The 19,337-nt window shown below is 43.9% G+C and overlaps 2 protein-coding genes across 3 annotated transcripts; both read right to left on the bottom strand.

Moving 5' to 3' along the window:
- LOC106568944 (regulator of nonsense transcripts 1) lies at positions 1–10,842 on the bottom strand. 2 transcript variants are annotated; one of them, XM_014139808.2, is made up of 23 exons: positions 10,488–10,842; positions 9,826–9,962; positions 9,573–9,662; positions 9,108–9,275; positions 8,805–8,985; positions 8,488–8,649; positions 8,283–8,370; positions 7,924–8,022; positions 7,630–7,738; positions 7,381–7,540; positions 7,157–7,275; positions 6,799–6,963; positions 6,426–6,540; positions 6,148–6,291; positions 5,610–5,823; positions 5,186–5,303; positions 4,906–5,062; positions 4,570–4,712; positions 4,188–4,362; positions 3,933–4,014; positions 3,442–3,839; positions 3,204–3,323; positions 1–3,073 (listed from the first exon to the last, which is right to left on the bottom strand). In XM_014139808.2, exons 1-22 carry the CDS (start codon positions 10,653–10,655, stop codon positions 3,207–3,209), a joined length of 3,309 nt encoding a protein of 1,102 aa, XP_013995283.1. In that variant the 5' UTR covers positions 10,656–10,842; the 3' UTR covers positions 1–3,073; positions 3,204–3,206. The 2 variants fall into 2 exon arrangements, with proteins under 2 accessions (XP_013995283.1, XP_013995284.1); XM_014139809.2 differs by having other exon boundaries at positions 8,286–8,370.
- Positions 10,843–11,292: 450 nt separating this feature from the next.
- On the bottom strand, positions 11,293–15,818 carry pgpi (Pyroglutamyl-peptidase 1). The gene is made up of 5 exons (NM_001141847.1): positions 15,685–15,818; positions 14,658–14,710; positions 14,111–14,227; positions 13,600–13,832; positions 11,293–12,095 (listed from the first exon to the last, which is right to left on the bottom strand). The coding sequence occupies exons 1-5, from the start codon at positions 15,713–15,715 to the stop codon at positions 11,891–11,893; spliced, it is 639 nt and encodes a 212-aa protein (NP_001135319.1). The 5' UTR covers positions 15,716–15,818; the 3' UTR covers positions 11,293–11,890.
- Between the last annotated feature and the right edge of the window lie 3,519 nt (positions 15,819–19,337).

Genomic DNA, 19,337 nt, shown 5'->3' with positions numbered 1-19,337 from the left:
TGAACGGAAAGAAGCAACCTTTATTTTTCAAAGATTTTACAAGGATGATATTTCAGTGAGCGACAAAGAACTACATTCATATTCAAACAATTTCCACAGAGAAAGAAATATCACTTCAACACAAAACCCCCTCAGAGGCAAATAATACTAAGATCAGACAGGTGGGGGGGGGGCTATTTTATGTCCTAATTGAAGGTTCTTTGCATTCCAAATTCCCTGTACCTCATGGGGCACTCAAAAGTGGTGTTTTGTTTGCTCATCTTCAAATACAGTTCAAAAGGACCATTTGCTGATATTTAATCTACTTGAATTTCAACCCTCTGCATTTAGTTGTAGCAACATTTCCTTTCTCTTCAGTAGTTCCCCCTTTGAAATTATAGGTTGATTTCATAAAGGAACAACAAAAGTACATGAATGTTTAGTGATGAAACCTGCCAATTGATGTGTTCTATTGAATGGCACATACACAGATTGTCAGATAGGGATAGTTGTCACGGGAAAATAACACATTTTCATAATTTATCTGAGGGAAGTGGTTAATGTCTATAAGATACAGATATCAGATATTTTGGTAAGTACAAACATTTAGTCAGAATTGCTGGCATCTTATTCATCTTTCCACAGGTGTTCATAACAGACTGTTTAACCACGTCACAAGCATACAACTATGACTTCTGAAAATCGTAGCCTCTCACGACTCAGCAAAATTACATAGAAAAATGTCAAATGATAATTATCACAAGCATGGAAGGAAGGGTACCATAATTACTGAGTGATGGTTACACACATTTCATAATATCAGAGTGAAAGATCTCAGACCTAAAACGAACATGGCAGCAGCGCTAGACTTGGGCAGGAGCTCACCGGAGCGGACACCCAGCACGTAAAATGTTCTACTGCTTGAACTGCTGTACCTCTTATAGAATATTAGCTCAAAAGTATTGTGGAGTCCTGCTAGGCTTGGGCATTATACCATATACCAGGATACTTCAAAATACAGACAGTATGATTTTCAATACTGCCCACAGTATGGGGGAGGGGTTATTATTATTTTGAAATAACACCCCTTTGGTGGACTTCCGGTAATACCGTATACCCCAGTATGGTACAGAAACTGTAAGAAAATCTGGATACCGCCCAACCCTAGCACCTGCACACAAAATGAGTACCGGCACCTATTTCAGTCCAAGTCAAGTACTGCATGGCAGGGAAGTGACAGAAGTAGGACTTACTACTTTACACGTGGGAAACTTTACCATCCATGATACAAATTACATCAACGTCGTTTCTCTACGTGTGACAGGGTAGGCCTACTGCATGTTTGAAGATGTAAGTATTGGCGGTTTCATCAAAACTAAAGGACATTCAAAGGACAAAGTCAAATGTCAACTTCAACTGGAAAAATACAGTTCACGCAATCTACCACGTCGCCCAACATTTTTTAAAGGGGGCAAGATGTGGTGGGGGCTAGACAAAATCTACACCACGCCCTTTAAATGGGCACTCAATAAAAACTACCTGTCTCTACAACACCAACGTGGACCAAAATGAGTTCTCGTCCTCTGGCACACAGACAGAAACGCCTCCCATCTGTCAAGGAACTCATCAAGGTATGGCCAGATATGACATCATTTTTTTCAGATGTAGTTCATAACATTCATTTCAGTTATCTTTTTCATATGGGGCCAATGATAGCCAGCACTGAATACCTACATTTAGTAGGTGCCAGACGCTTCCCAACCTTCCTTTGTAGTCAGTTATACTTCCAAGACTTCCACAGTCTTATCTCTGTAGTATTCACACGCTTCATGTCTATAACCTCTCTGAACCTATATTCATGTTCCCATGTGAAGCGCCTCTTATCTGAAGCTAGGCTAATCATCACCAATAAAAAGAAAACATGATTTAATACAGAATTTCATGTTTAAACTTAGGGCTCTAGGGGCTCTTCATGTTAGGGCTCTTCATGTTTAAACTTAGGGCTCTATAACTCCCCCCCCCCACTGTGGGTTAATGAATTGTAGCCGTGGAAAAGATATCTGCATCCTACAAGCGCTTTCATGTCTGTGGAGCTGTGATGCTTTTTAAACTAATAATCTGGATGTCATTTAGAAGATCAAGTGATAGCTGCTTCATTCGATTACAATAGGTTGGTTATGGTATTCTTTTTAAACTCTCTTTTTTATGTGCTACAGAACAATACACTTAGCAGAAAAAAAAAATGAAAACTTGTCTCGCAAACTACCACTTCGGATCTCGAGACAATGTCTTCCTTTAATAGTTTCCAAGAGCCATTCCACCACTTTTCCTTAGTAGACCACCTTGAGAAAGACCCAAGCGGGAAGCCAGCGAAATTCACAAGCTTCTTATTTCAGAACCTCTGTGACAACAGACTTCGTGGAGAAAACTTTCCAACTCAAAGCTGAAAAAGATGAACGGTCAGAACCCTTGCACCATTTGATTCCGTTTGAGATATTCCACCACGACCTCTTGGTCCTCTCCTCTCTCAAACATGTTCAAATGCAGAGCACGGTTCAACTTTGAGGTTAGAAATTTTCCCAAATCGACTGACTGCTTTTTTTCCCCCTCTGGCTGGCAGGAGACGGTTTTGTGGATTGAGCTTGAAGGGTTGTTTTAGAACTCCTCTTCTCAGTCTCTCTGCTCCAAGAGCAAGGAACTCAGCCAACTAACTGGTGGTCCCGGGAGGCGGGGAGACGTGACTCCTGTGTCCCCCAAGAGGATCCACAACCTTCGTCCCTCAAATCATCACCGAAGGTCCCGTCTCTCCGACGGCGCTACTTCCGACGTATGCTGCTTCTCCATGTCTCCGTGTGCGAGCAGGGCCTTCTCTCTCCCTCCCTCTCGCTCTCTCGTCCTGTCCAGCTCAACCCCCATTTTGCTCTCACTCTTGTGATTGGTTGGTTTCTCTCGGTCTCTCTCCTGTTGCTTTCACACAGTGGTGCTTCAGTTGTAGCAGTGGAAAACGGGTATCCATGTTTCTTTTTTTGATTTTACCCAGATTAAAATGCAGGCGAACTAAGCTCAGCACAGGCTTAGCTCCTTTTCCCACAACCTAAGAGTAAAATAAAAACAAAGATAATTGTAATACCCTGATACTTACTCCAAATAACATCTTACAGTAACTGTTGGCTTAGCTCATAGAATGTACAGTGCAATAAGTTCACAGATAACTGCTGTCTTACACTCTAGTACTGGGACAATCCAGTCACACCATGTTGATAGGCTCGTTCACCCTGGTAGGTGGAGTCTTGGGAGAGGGCCACGTCAATCTGGGACTTGAACTCATCGCCAAGGTAGCTGTCCTGTAAGGAAAAAAACAAAGGAGAAGTGTTTAGCCTGCTGATTTTCATGCCTGTATGTCTATGTCAGACCAATAAAGTCTGCTAAACGATGAATATGTAAATGGTACTGCTGACTTACCTGGGAGAGTTCAGGCTGGGACAGGCCAGGCTGGCTCATCTGGGAGGGCTGGCTCATGGTGATGTAACCCTGGGTGAGAGGTCCCTGGGAGAAGGGCTGGGAGCCCAGGTCCTGGCTGGCCTGGCTGCCACTCATGTGGCCGTGCTGCCCGTTGCCCCCGCCATGGCTCGCCATACCACGGCTCCTCTGGCGCCCGCCTCGTGCCCCTCCGCCCGCCTTACCCTTCATACCTCCGCCACGGCCTGCTTGGGGGCCGTTGACCTGGCCCAGGTAGCCTGGCGGGGGCATGGGGGGCATGACCAGGTTGAAGGGGATGGGGATGTTCAAAGAGGCCATGGGGCCTGGGCCAATCATGCCGATCTGGTCGTGGGTCTGGAAGTACATGTTGGATGTACGTGCTGAAGGGAGGGGGGAAAAAAAGAGAACATTTTTAGACAACGGCAAAACAAGTACAAAGACACACAAGTTTACAGTTTGACGTCGCCTCTCACCAGTGCTGCTGCGGTCATACACAGATCCAGGAATAAGAGCTTCCCTGGCATCATACATGGCTGTGCTCATGAAACGGCCCCCCTGAAGAACCCACACATAGGAAAAAAAAAAAAACACTTCACTAAGTCGAAACAGAAGCTGACGCACATCTTTTATAACGGTGTACCGTCTACATTAAAGTAAATCGGGGAAAACACCACCACGTAAACATGTACAGACACACGCGCGCGTTCAAGGGGCCGGACAAGACTCACAGGGTTGACGGCGTTGACCAGCTTGCGAGGCTTGCTGAACTGCATGAGGCTCTCCCTCAGGTTGTTGAGGGGTCCCTCAACCAGAACCTTCTGCTCCTTGTAGTAGTTGAGCAGGTGGTTCCACAGAGGCTGCTTGGACAGGGCCTTGGGGTTGCCCACGATGATAACCCCATACCTACACACACACGGCACAGTTCCTTTACTGTCAGAGTAATGATCATTTGTGAATCCTCACAGCAAAACGTTGACATAACACCAAAGAAACATTCAAATAGTCTTGCAAAAGTTATCTAAAAAAAAAAAGACAGGAAGATAAGATGTTTCAAATTATCTGTTGAGCATCAGGAGACAGAGGGACTGCACAAGTCCTGGTGTTATTTACCTGGCTCTGGTGAGAGCCACGTTGAGACGTCGTGGGTCGTTGAGGAAGCCGATGCCCTGGTGCTCGTTGGCTCTGACACAGGACAGGATGATGAAGTCCTTCTCTCTGCCCTGGAAGGCATCGACACTGGCTATCTCCACCTCCTGGGGACAGCCAAGAGCCAGAGAAACTATGAACTAGTACTGTTCCAATCACCATCTGGCATCCATTTAAAAACAGTAAAAGGTAGCCATTTTTTTTTTAAGTCACTGCAGAAAGCACTACACAGACTTGCGTGCCACAGTGGCGTGCCATTGTTTTACGTTCTTTCTCCCTAACCCTGTGAGCATGCTGTACCTGGTAGAGCTTGGTGTGGAGGGAGCCACTGAACTGCATGTATTGCACCAGGTAGGACCTCTGGCCCTCGTAGGGGGTGATGATGCCTATCTGGTCAGGCTTGGCCCCGGCCTTGAGCAGCCTGGTGGTGATCTTCTCCACGTTGGAAGCCTCAGTCCTGTACACAGAGAGAAAGAGAGAAGAAAAGCTTATTCACCCCCCCAAAAAAATAATAACACTTTTTATGAATGAAGTCTGTCTGTCTGGTCAAAAATGACAAATGCTTCCATTTGTCAAATACCTGTTTAGATAGGAGGTTCCGGAGCTTGCGATTTCCTCCTGGCCCTGGGTCACATAGAAGAACATGGGTTTGTCTGGCTGTGGCCACTGGAAGTCAAAGCCTTTCTTGATGCGGTCAGCTGTATAAATAAAAGAAAGGCGTCAAAATGGGGAGAGCTAGTACCAGTGACATGTTTTAGCTTTGTTTTCGGTGTTTTCCACATTGTGCAAACTTAGTAAAACTTGCTGTTATAAAGCAATACATGATCGTTCTGTTTTCTTGGTCTTTTGAGACAGATTATGTAAACTACCCATCTAGTTAGTAGACACCAGGGAGTCCATTCCCCGCTTGATGGCCAAGCACATCAGCAGAACAAGCTAACCCTAACCTCTGTTTCTGAGGGTTCTACACACTGGCCCCGAACCCTTCTCCCTCAGCGACTTACCCGCGGTGACTCCGTTCTGCAGGGAGCCCTCGTAGAAGATGTTGGAGGGGAAGGCGCTGAGGGCTGGGTGCATACGGTACTGGACCTGCAGACGGATGGGCCTGATGCCCAGCACCACCAGACGCTCAAACAGGGACTGGGACAGGCCCGCCTTGGCTGCCTTCTTACACATCACTACTGGACCCAGCTGGCAGTGGTCTCCCACCAGAATCAGCTGGAGAGAAACAGACAGAAGAATCCTAGATTTAGTATGAACAGAAAGGTGATTCCAATTCAAATCTAATGTCGTGTGGTTTGGGAACTAGTATTGGGTGTAGGTAGCGTGCCTCACTCAGTGTTCTGCACCTGCAACAATGTCGAATTCAACCAAGCACAGACACCTGCAGGCAATAAACGGCACTACACGTTTCCATCAGCAACAACTTTTGATAAACATTCTGTACGAAAAACAGAGAGAAGTTTGGGCCTGTCATTGAACTAAGTGACTGGGCATCATTTTTCTTAGAGGTTTGAGATTTCTTAAGAGACTGAGACGTACCTGTTTGGCCCCCAGTATGACAGGCACCATGCACTCGGGCTCAGTGGCCTGCGTGCTCTCATCAATGAGGATGGAGCGGAACTGCATCTTGGCCAGGCGTGGGTCTCCTGCCCCCACACAGGTACAGCAGATCACATCAGCATTCTGAGGAGCAGAGATGGGAGTGAAGGGAGACGTGGTCAGTGATAATCAACTTGAAGTAGATATTTATTCACAGTGGTATTAAGACATTTGTAGGACTTTGTTTTAAGGGAGTGTGGAAAAGGAGCAGGCGTTACCGTGAGTAGTTCCCTCTCGGCGGTGCGCTTCAGGGCCCTGTAGCGCTTCTCATCAGAGGAGGACAGCTCCCCAGTCTCGTCCTTCAGCTGCTGCAGCTTCTGAAGCTCTGGTATACTGCACACAGATACAGCAAAAACACAAACTGAAAACCCAGTGCTCTTTACTGTGCTGAAATGATGTAGCCTATAATGAAGGCTAACGTGCAGAAAAGCTGTAAGAGAGGAAAGACCTCGGGGACATGACCTGCGCATAAATGCTTTCAAACTGAGGCAACTCTCGTGGCCCATAGCCAAGTTCTCAAGTGGAATCGATCCTTTGTCACTAGTTAACAGGACACCTGATGAGATAAAGAAACCATTCCTCCCAGGTTACCTGTCCATGTTGCGGATCTGGTTGTGCAGAGCCAGGAAGGACACAGGGGAGTCGATGGCCTCTCTGCTCTTGGCACAGAGCCTCACCACCTTCAGGCCCGACATGTGGATCTTCTCAGTGAGCTGGTCCACCGCGATGTTGCTGGGAGCGCACACCAGCACTGGCCTGAGGACACACAAACGCAAATGGTGTTAGGGATGGATAAAAGGTGCTTTTATTAACCTAATGGTTGGTCAACTGAGAACAATGTGTCATTTGCAGTGATGACCTCTACCAATACTAATGTAGCCACTCTTGTAGTGAAAGTTATTTACTAAGTACTGTATATGGTGTTCCCTATTAAGTGAGCACATCTTACCCGTTGCCCTGTCTGGCCAGGTGGTAGACTACAGTGGCAGAGGTGACCGTTTTCCCCGTGCCAGGGGGGCCCTGGATGAGACTGAGAGGACGCTGCAGCACGGTCTTCACAGCATACACCTACGTGACGACACACGACATTGGCATCTGACAAACTGTCAGCGAACGTGATCAAAGGAATAACTAAAATCTACTCATAGATTTCTGTCGACGATAAACACCCACCTGTGAGTGGTTGAGGTCAGGCAGGCCCTGGGCGGTGAAGCGTTTGGGCAGTTGACACTTGATGACCACGTCCTCCACCTCGTGACCCAGCAGCTTGTGGTAGATGTACCCGGACACAGAGGTCTCGTCCACGGCAAAGGTCTTCAGGGCGCTCTGCATCCTGGAGGAAAGTTGAAACAAGTCCCCGTGTCAAGCAAGCTGAGCCCGACCCATTGCGTCACATCTTGATTTGTGTCAGAAGATTCCTACCTGTCAAAAGAGGTGGACTTCCACACAAAGTCAACCTGGAAGTTATGTGGTACTTCCACAGGAGCCCCAGCACTGCTCCTCAACTCGATGGCTATCTCGTCACCATAGTCTATTAGGGAAGGATTAAGGACTACACACCACAAAACCTTACACCTATTCATCCCAGAGACTAATGTGGCGCTATTGAGAGGATAACGCCAAACAAAGAAACAATTCTGTAAATCAATTGTGCAGCAAACAAGATGCTGAAGAGTAAAAGGTAGCAACGTTACAGCCTAGCAATGAAAAGGATACTGTCTGGGACTTTGATGACATGTCCAATACCCTTCCAGAGTGGGGCAAGGTCTCCCTTGTACCTCAGGCAAATCTCATCACCCTGCATCAGGCGCATGTCTACAGAAATACAGAGAATGAAAAGAGGGAAAGAAAGGGAAAGGGAATTAGCTTATGAAAGGCACAATACAAAATTGATAGATTTTAGAACATTCATCATACAAAAATGTAATCGTACATGCACACACACACACATTCAGACTTAGACTATAAGACAGGCCAGCATGCGCGTCAGGGAGAATGCGAGGGGAGGTTGTGGCCGGAATGGAATGGACATGGACCACGTGACGTTGATGGAGATGAACAAAAAAAAGAATTACCACCTGAGTCCGTCTTGGGAAGGCTGAAATAAGCAATCCGCTTTTTATTGAGTCCCAGGTCCCACCTGACAGTTATATTGTCTTGGGTCTGTGAAACAAACAGACGAGAGAGCAATCAATCAAACATGTAAAACCAAAACTGCCTTTACATCCAAAAGCAGGAAGAGCTAGCCTGAACAGTCCAGCAGAACACAGTTGATATTACCTGGGACTCTTTGAGTTTCTTATCGTAGTCGGCCTCCAGTTTGACCAGGGGGCCAAATATGTTCTGGTACTGGTAGGCATCCTCATAGCGCAGCAGCACGTGCTGAGGCTCCTCGTCCACGCCGGGCTTCTCAAGGTCCTCCAGAGTGGCTGTGGGGTTTTCCTGAAGACACCGAGGCAGACAGATACAGTCAAACAACAAACACTAAAAGAGTGCTGCTCTATAATTGGCTTTTATATCAAAAGGACCAAAGTAGTAGGCCACTGGCCTATAGTAAATTGCTGGCTAACTTATGCTAAATAAGGCATCTTATAAACCTTCCAGAGCTCCTCCAGCTTATTTATCTGCTGGGCGGTGATCTGGCGGGCCCGAAGCTGCTCCTGCTCTGAGGGGATCTTCACCAGCCAGGAGAGGAAGCAGCGGTCCTGGATCAGCGGCTGCCACTGGGAGCTGTCCCAGTTGATGTCTTTCAGACTGCTCTGACTGGCACATGGCTGCCTGCATTACCAAAACACACACATTACATCTATCAATGCACTATTACAAAATCTGATGGCATCTGATCATTGTGATACAGAACGGTATAAAGAAGGTTAACAAACACCATAGACCTGCTTTACCTGCAAAGCAGTACCACCACAGAGTCTGCCTTGGCGGGGATGAACCCCAGGAGGAAGACGTTGCGACAGCCACAGTTGTAGCACTCCAGCACAGTCTCCCCCAGAGGACCGTCCTTGTGCAGAGTCACCTCCTTGGACTTTGCTCTGACCAGGTGGTTCACAATGTGACTGAGACGGAAGATGAGAGAAAAGGCACGAAAATGTATGCACTCACTACCGTAAGTTGCTCTGAATAAGAGCGTCTGCTAAATGACTCAAATGTAAATTGTGAAATGTAGGTATATCATCATTTCAGGTAAATGTCTTTCTGACCCATGTTAAAAGGGTAGAAGTCAATTCAGTCTCCATTTGCATCACATTTCTACTTCATGTGCGCAGCCTCCCACATCGAGTAGAGGGCATTTAGCTAAGTACACCACAGATGGAAGGTCAACAACCGCCAGTTGTTTGGTCTTTGAAGCCTACCTGCCAGACGTATTGCCTCGTCCATTGCAAAACCACTTCTTGCTGGTGTTGCAATACACAACGCATGCCGGATCGTGAATGCCACAGTAACTGGGCGAGAAGGAAAAAAATAACACAATGACAACTTTAATATTGGTGTTTAGGGCAAGGTCAAGTCGGATAAAACAAGCTATCAATACTTCAAAACTTTTTTTTCTCTTCTCTTCTTTTTGTTATCTGTCCGACAGAACTAAAAAGTATTTCTGAACATTACCTGCATGCATGGACTGGGAGATCTTTAGTATAATAGGAGTCCTCCTCCTCTTCTTCAAAGTTCAACTCTGCAAGGAGTTGACTTGCTTTTACAACAGAGTCTTCCCCATTCTGCAGAACTCCATCAGGCCCATTCACCTGGAGAATAACGTGGACATTTAAAGACACTGGCAAAATAATGTAAATAACCTGGAAAAGGACACGCCACCACAAATAAAAAGGTTTTAGCTACAAGTGCATTTGACAGCTAGTTAGCTAACTTGTTATTAAATGCACTTGCTGTAGCAAACTCGCAGCAGCTAGCTAGTAACGTAAATGCCTACTATCTAAAGCATGCCAACTACCTGTTGTGACTGTCATGCAGATACAGGGTACAGTCATGTCTACCTTATCAAGAAAATGAGACTGCTCGTCAAATAATCCTGGTGTCCATCTCAGAACGCATATTAACTAATGTTAGCATGCTAAATCATTATGTAAACATTCTGGCTAAGCTAATTCGTTAGCCAGCTGCGTGGCCTGTGGGGCAGATGCATGTGTTTTCTATGTAGCTCGACAGCTAGCTATGCTAACCTAGCAGCTTCTGCTAACTGCAAGATCCATATTAAGGACGCCGTTAGCAAGCTAGTTTGCCACAAAACAGGCAACAATTATTCCACGAACCTGGTTGTCCAACTGACTCTGCGTCTGGCCTGTTTGAGTCTGGCTCGGTAGGGTAAAATCTGTGAACTCATATTCCGAACCCTGGGTATCTGCTCCAAGCAAGTCGGCTTCCTCGGTGTCCAGGAACGTGAGAGTCTGCGAGCTCGGCCCGTACGCCTCAACACTCATGTTCTCCACCAACAGTGATATTTCAGAATTATATTTTAGGTACAGTAGCTAACTCAGCAATGTGTAGATATCCCTGCCAAGAGTGTACTTGAACAAATATCGAAAAACCTGCGCAAGTGAATAAAGAACTGACAAGACACGGGATCGAGAGCCTCAACTCCCACTCGAAATAATGACGTAACACCTTCTACCGCAGGAACAAATGCATAGAGCACAGGAGTGTCCATGACGTTTACACAAAAGTCAATATTTTTCACCATCCTTGATTAGGCCCACTGTACAGTCCACTGAGCTTTATGGTACAGTCAGAAATGGTTTAGCACCAGGGCTTACCCTTCCTGATAATATTATGTCAGATGACATTCAATTGAATGTTTTTCATTTGCAATAGATGTCATGAAGTACAGCAAGTACTGTACTACCGTATACACTACAGCAATAGTTATTTTGTGAATTTCTTACAAAAATACAGAAAAGGCTAACTCTGACATTAGTGATTTAATCACAGCATTAGACCTGTTCCATATTCTGAAGTAGAGAATACAGATACCGAACACAAGATAAAAAATGTCATATCATTATTCATCACATTATAAATATTGATTGTATAAGCAATAAATTACCTGAGATATTAACACATGATTGAGGTACATTTATCAAAGAAAACACTGTTTCCTCCTTATATTGTACACTATAGTAATATACAGATATTGTACAATTTCACAACAAATATTAAATGACACGACAAAGGGGGAGCTGGAGCTGACCCAATAAACGGCACACTACATTAACCATTATGTCAAAGCGAGAGTGATTGGTGAGGTGAATAAGGAACTAAAAGGGGAACTATTTAAAATAGTGAGAAGCAGCCAATAGTATAGCTGTCAGGAGGACGTGGCTTAAAAGCACACGTCCGTGCACACTGGATATACAAAGATGTTAATGTCATCTACAGCACCGTTCATTGGACCATTACTCTGTTTGTGAAATGCAGTCAAATATCTATACCCAGAGCCATACATATACTATCCATAGATAGAGCCATGGCTCTGCCTATGTTTATTCACATACTCTTCCTTTCTCTAGTTTCTACAACAGGGGAGTGCCGATGCCCCTCTCTTCAGCTAACGCTCCCCAGACTACCATGGGTAGATGCTGATGATGTTTAAGTGCTTGATCTGTCCATTGAGGACAGCAGAAGTGAGTTGAGGACAAAGGTCACCGGAAGTCTTTCTTTAGTGAGCGTGCTGATGGCTGCAGTGGTGGTGGTCATCATCCTCGGCTTGACCCACAAGCTCCAGCATCTCCCCCACTATGGCCTGCAAGGCTCTGCCTAGGTCCTGGGCATTGTAAGGCTTCCCCAGAGGAGGAACGTGCACAAACGCTGACCTGCCCTTCCCCAGGTACAGTGACGTGTAGTAGGTGTAGTCACATAGGTATCTGACAGGGACAAAGGTTGAGTTAGGGTAAGAGAGACAAAAAGAGGCATTAGCTTTTATCAGAATCAATGGATTTGCCATTCAGGTGAATGGGATTTCTGAAGCGGAAACTAATATTAGAAATTCAGATTATAAAAGGCATACACCACCCAAACTATGACATAACACTATCTTATCAATACCTAAAAAGTATACTACAATTACAGATTTGGATGTTCATAGATAGAATACATTTGTAATTTGAGTAAACTATCCCTTTAATGGAGTTTCATTGAAAAAGAGTAAGGGATCATAAATAGTGCTGTATTTTTTTATTTCACCTTTATTTAACCAGGTAGGCCAGTTGAGAACAAGTTCTCATTTACAACTGTGACCTGGCCAAGATAAAGCAAAGCAGTGCGACAAAAACAACAGAGTTTCACATAAATAAACGTACAGTCAATAACACAAAAGGAAAAAATATATAAAAATCGATGTACAGTGTCTGCAAATGTAGAAGAGTAGGAAGGTAGGCAATAAATAGGCCCTAGAGGCGAAAATACTTACAATTTAGCATTAACACTGGAGTGATAGATGTGCAGATGATGATGTGCAGGTAGAGACACTGGGGTGCAAAAGGGTAAGTAAAAAATATGGGGATGAGGCAGTCGGGTGTGCTAAACTGCTCTGACAGCTGATGCTTAAAGTTAGAGAGGGAGATATAAGACTCCAGCTTCAGAGATTTTTGCAATTCGTTCCAGTCATTTGCAGCAGAGAACTGGAAGGAAAGGCAGCCAAAGGAAGTGTTGGCTTTGGGGATGACCAGTGCAATATACCTGCTGGAGCGCGTGCTACGGGTGGGTGTTACTATGGTGACCAGTGAGCTGAGATAAGAAAGGGCCTTCACCTAGCAAAGACTTATAGATGACCTGGAGCCAGTGGGTTTGGCGACGGATATGTAGTGAGGGCCAGCCAACGAAAGCATACAGGTCGCAGTGGTGGGTAGTATGTGGGGCTTTGGTGACAAAACGGATGGCACTGTGATAGAATACATCCAGTTTGCTGAGTAGAGTGTTGGGGGCTATTTTGTAAATTACATCGCCGAAGTCAAGGCCCGTAGGATAGTCAGTTTTACGAGGGTATGTTTGGCAGCATGAGTGAAGGGGGCTTTGTTGCGAAATTGGAAGCCGATTCAAGATTTAATTTTGGATTGGAGATGCTTAATGTGAGTCTGGAAGGAGAGTTTACAGTTTAACCAGACACCTAGGTATTTGTAGTTGTCCACATATTCTAGGTCAGAACCGTCCAGAGTAGTTATGCTTGTCGGGCGGGAGGGTACGGGCAGCAATCAGTTGAAGAGCATGCACTTGGTTTTACGAGCACATAAAAGCAGTTGGAGGCCACGGAAGGAGTGTTGTATGGCGTTGAAGCTTGTTTGGAGATATGTTAGCACAGTGTCCGAAGAAGGCCCAGATGTATACAGTATGATTAGTTGATTGAAAGTAGGAGTCGAGCACATCACTCACCGGCCTGCGTCCTTTGATACTGACACTGCCACACCCAGCCTTGAGGAGTTGACCCTCTTGCATACCAGGTCCATGTCTATGACTGAATTGATGCATTCAGGGCCCCCCTCCATACAGCACTGAGAGTCCGGACAGAAGCTGCAGTTGTCCACCCGCTTGTAGCCGTGGTTGTGGCCACATTTCTCCAGGGTGACCGTGGTGGCTATGCCAGAGACTCCGACATGGACCACCAACTGTTGACCAGCGGAGAAGAGGATGTGTGGGGTGGGGGTTGTTAGCGGGAATTTAAAGAGATTATTGTATTCACTGTAACATGAGCTACTGAGTAATATCAATAAAGACAATAAATTATGTCATTATGTTTACATCATACAGTAGAAATAGCCTACAGTATGTCATACAGTAAGTGTGCAGACTGTGCACCTAGACACTACGTCAGGGCTTTTATACCATAAATAACTATAAAGTGAGGAACAACACTTGGACTCTTGCTATAATTTATTTTGGCTACCTGTGGCTGGTGCTGTTTCCATAGATATGGAAGCAGACTTTGAACTGCCTGGTACTCCACTGGCACCTCACAGACGTGCAGATCCACATTCTGAGCCAAGCCTAACCTCTCCAGTTCCTGTACACAGAGGAAACAGGAAGGGTGCGAGAAACCACAAACCCAAGTTTATTTGCTAAAGCTTTATTATACCTCTTGAATTATTTATTGTGCATCATTGTTTTAAAACCTGTTGATTTTATACCTGTGTAGTGTGTCATAACACTAATAACTGTAGTAACAACATTCACACATTGTTAAATAGGTATTAGTGCTATTCTTTATTCCACTTGTGTAATAAAGAAAAACGCTAAACTCCATTACTAAATTACATTTAATGTTATACAATTATGTTACTAAATAATAACAGTGTTAGTGTGTAATTACTAAATGACATTTCATGTGGTACAATTTTGCGACTAAATAATAGCAGTGTTACTACTCATGTACAAGTGTAATCAATGTAAGTTGTTACCAATAAGCACCATGCAGAACACTCAAACTCACGTACCTGTACTGCCACCCAGCTAGCATTGATGGTGTGATCTCCAAAAGGTTCAAACCCTAAAAAAAAAATATAGATGATATTGATAGCCTTTTAAAGTCATCGCATAGCAACACCAGTATACCCCAATGCCGTCCGGAAACACTGTTTTTATAGCTGGCTGCTTTATCACTCTAGGCCTATGTAAATAAGAGTGACAAGACTCTTCATTCATAGTCTAAAGGTTAGATCAAGTTAAATATTATCCATTACAACAGCTGACACGTACAGTCAATTGTCAAACAATATATGCCAATCAGTGCATGGGTTTTATAGATGAGATGACACTATAGGCTGCTATAATTTTCATTTTAGTTGTATAGGAGAAGAGCACACTAAAGACCAGACTTCTTGTCAATACGAATGTAGCCTGCATAATTCACTGGAGTATCACAACGCAACAATGTATCCATGAATGACTGAATGGCTACATTGCCGCCTCTGTCTTGATATGCTTGTTATTGGTTGGTTTGCTCTTCTGCTTCATCACAAATCATAGATTTCAACCTGACAGATAGCCGATTACATGGAGTTGAGCGAGAACTAGTGTGGGCGGACCGGAGCTTCGAAGTCACATAAGACGACGTTTTTTATTTTAAAAACGACTGATATCAGCACCCAAAGAATAGCCCGCAATTAGACACGACATTGTTCTGTGTAATTGCGGGCTATTCTTCAGGTGCTTGAAATCATTTTAATTTGGCGTCGGAGCTCCAGTCAGGCCACACTAGTCGACGCTCAACTCCATTGTAAATCGCAGAGTTGAGTTTCGTCGGCTACCAGACAGACATTTCCTGAATGGAAGATGATAATATTGTACAGTAGTTTAAAAATAATTTAGTTTTCAAGGTGTAGAAACACAACACTATAGGCTAAAGTCATTCAAACCTAAAATTGTTATTCTTATGGCTCAAATAGTGCAGGCAACTAATTTCAATCAACAGTTTAGTGAAAACTGACAGCAAACTATCAGCAATTTACATAAATTAATTACCTGTCACTATTACCGTGCTTTTAGTCGCCATAATTTGTGAGTTATTGTAAATTCTGCAAAGATGTCATCAATTATTTCTTAACGCCGTTGAGTTGAGAATTCCGCCTCGATTCTCTTTCGCTATCTTATGACTCGTTATTTTGCAGGAGCTCAAGCGTTCTCGTTCTTTCTTCGACGCTTTGACAACACTATATACCTCAACATCCAGCCGTCTATCGCCATCTACTGTAATGGCATGCATGCAGGGCAGGCTCCCTCGACCAATAGGGGGCCACCAACCCAATAGATAAATACAATTTTAAAAAATATGAGTAATTTTAGGAACGCAATTTACTATTGAGAGTAACAATAGTAGAATACATCAGGTTGGACATCATTTGGCAGTTTCTCTCTTGTTTTGTCAGTCACATACAAATGACCTCAATTACCTCGACTAACCTGTTTTTTTTATTTCACCTTTATTTAACCAGGTAGGCTAGTTGAGAACAAGTTCTCATTTACAACTACGACCTGGCCAAGATAAAGCAAAGCAGTGCGACACAAACACAGAGTTACCCATGGAATAAACCAAAGTACAATCAAAACACAATAGAAAAGTATATATACAGTGTGTGCAAATGAAGTAAGATTAGGGAGGTAAGGCAATAAACAGGCCATAGTCATGAAATAATTACAATTTAGCAATTAAACACCAGGGTGATAGATGAGCAGAAGATGAATGTGCAAGTAGGGATACTGGGGTGCAAAGGAGCAACAAAAAAAACAATACGGGGATGAGGCAGTTGGGTGAGCTATTTACAGATGGGCTATGTACAGGTGCAATGACCTGTAAGCTGCTCTAACAGCTGATGCTTAAAGTTAGTGAGGGAGATATGAGTCTCCAGCTTCAGTGATTTTTGCAATTCGTTCCAGTCATTGGTAGAAATGGAAGGAAAGGCGGCCAAAGGGAGTGTTGGCTTTGGGGATAACCAGTACAATATACCTGCTTGAGCGCGTGCCACAGGTGGGTGCTGCTATGGTGACCAGTGAGCTGAGATAAGTAAGGGGCTTTACCTACCGATCGCTGCCCGCACCTGCCTGCCCGTCCAGGATCACTACTCTGGACGGTTCTGACCTAGAATATGTGGACAACTACAAATACCTAGGTGTCTGGTTAAACTGTAAACTCTCCTTCCAGACCCACATTAAGCATCTCCAATCCAAAATTATATCTAGAATCGGCTTCCTATTTCGCAACAAAGCATCCTTCACTCATGTTGCCAAACATACCCTCGTAAAACTGACTATCCTACGGATCCTCAACTTCGGCGATGTCAATTACAAAATAGCCTCCAACACTCTACTCAGCAAATTGGATACAATCTATCACAGTATTATCCGTTTTGTCACCAAAGCCCCATACACTACCCACTACTGCGACCTGTATGCTCTCAGTTTTACGAGGGTATGTTTGGCAGCATGAGTGAAGGATGCTTTGTTGCAAAATAGGAAGCCGATTCTAGATTTAATTTTGGATTGGAGATGCTTGTACCCCGCACATTGACTTGGTGCCGGTACCCCCTGTAAATTGCCTCATTATTGTTCTTTGATTGTGTTACCTATTTTATTTTACTTTAGATTATTTAGTAAATCATTTCTTATCTTATTTTTCATAAAACTGCATCGTTGGTTAAGGGCTTGTAAGTAAGCATTTCACAGTAATGTCTACACTTGTTGTATTCGGCACAAGTGACAAATACAATTTGATTTGACATGGATAATTAAGTGACTGTCATTGTAGGTAATGTGTAACGTGACTATGCATAGATAATAAACAGCGAGTAGCAGCAGAGTAAAAAAAAGGGGCGGATAATGCAAATAGTCAGAGTGGCCATTTGACTGTTCAACAATCTTATGGCTTGGGGGTAGAATCTTTTAAGGAGCCTTTTGAAGATCAGCGTGGCAGATGTGTTGTTGCCTACCCTTACCACCTTGGGGCAGCCAATTGGAAATCCAGGATCCAGATGCAGAGGGAGGAGTTCAGTACTAGGGTCCTTAGCTTAGTAATGAGCTTTGAGGACACTATGGTGTTGAATGCTGAACTGTAATCAATGAACCAAATTCTCACGTAGGGGTTCCTTTTGTCCAGGTGGGAAAGGGCAGTGTGGAGTGCAATAGAGATTGTGTCATTTGTGGATCTGTTGGGGCGGTGTGCGAATTGGAGTGGGTCTGGAGTTTCTGGGATGGTGTTGATGTGAGCCATGACCAGCCTTTCAAAGCACTTCATGGCTACAGACGTGAGTGTTACGGGTCAGTAGTCATTTATGCAGGTTACCTTGGCATTCTTGGGCACAGGGACTATGGTGGTCTGTATGTAGGTCAGGGACAGGTTGAAAATGCCAGTGAAGACACTTGCCAGTTGGTCAGTGTATACTCTGAGTACACTTCCTGGTCATCTGTCTTGTCCTGCGGCCTTGTGGATGTTGATCTATTTAAAAGGTCTTACTCACATCGGCTACGGATAGTGTGATCACACAGTCGTCCGCAACAGCTGGTGCTCTTATGCATGCTTCAGTGTTGCTTGCCTCTAAGCGCGCATGGAAGTAATTTAGCTAGTCTGATAGGCTTGTGTCACTGGGTAGCTCGAGGCTGGGCTTCCCTTTGTCAGCTAACAATTTTGAGATTGGTAGTTAGTCTAGCCAGCTATCTAAACTTGTAGTAATCATGGCCGATTACTGATTGGGCACACAGGGCAGGGGGGCCCCATTCATTTTGTTAGTCATTCTCACTCAGATATCATATTAACATGGCATAAGTCATGGCAAAATTTGTAGAATTGCAGGAAATTAGCTTTAAAACTGAAGAAAAAAAATCTCTTCCATGGCAAAATGTACCCAACCAAATCTTGCTCAGGGCCCTCAAAATGCTAGAGCTGACCCTGCATGCATCCTCCCATAGTTCATTCTCCTGAGTTTATTGGCTTGAACAATTTGCTTAGGCTATTGTTGAAATTACACATGCATTGATCAATTTGTAAAGGCCGTCTAATGCCACAAGATAGCAAATGTATATTAATAAATGTTTGTATTCATAAGGCATTTCAAGTCTTTTCAGAATCAGATGTATTTTCCTCATGCATTTATAATCTCTTCATTTGGTAACATAGGCAGTTTGCATATAATAAATAAAATGTAAATAATAAAATGTATAATAAATAAAATGTAAATAATAAAATTGTTTTCCCAACTTCCAAAATTAGGACAGGTTCGGCAGAATAGAGCAATGCCAGCTGTAGAGGCCTTTAAATTCATAGGACCTGATAGGGTATGCATTTAGCCATTTATAAACTTCATTACAAAAAGGTAAAATGTTGTTACATCTCACTTCAGCCATATCACATATCACATATGTGTAAAGCAAAATATGAATCCATTAATTGAATTTGATAATAAAAGGCACTCCCATGTTGATATCTGTTCACCATAATAACATGGTTTGTGTTCAGTCCACACCCGTTTCGGGACATGACTCATACATTCTAGCCTGATTTTAAATGCCATGCTGATTAAATGCCATGCTGATTCTTTATGAATAAAGAAAAAAGGCAGTTGTTTCTGTCAAAATAGGAAACTTTTGGTTGGTGTGCGTAATCTATTCCAAGAAAGAGACATCAA

This window comes from Salmo salar, chromosome ssa14 (assembly GCF_905237065.1).
Source record: "Salmo salar chromosome ssa14, Ssal_v3.1, whole genome shotgun sequence".
Classification (NCBI taxonomy): Eukaryota; Metazoa; Chordata; class Actinopteri; order Salmoniformes; family Salmonidae; genus Salmo; species Salmo salar.
Note: the sequence above shows the minus strand (reverse complement) of the source record. Positions and strands in the feature narration are given on the sequence as shown.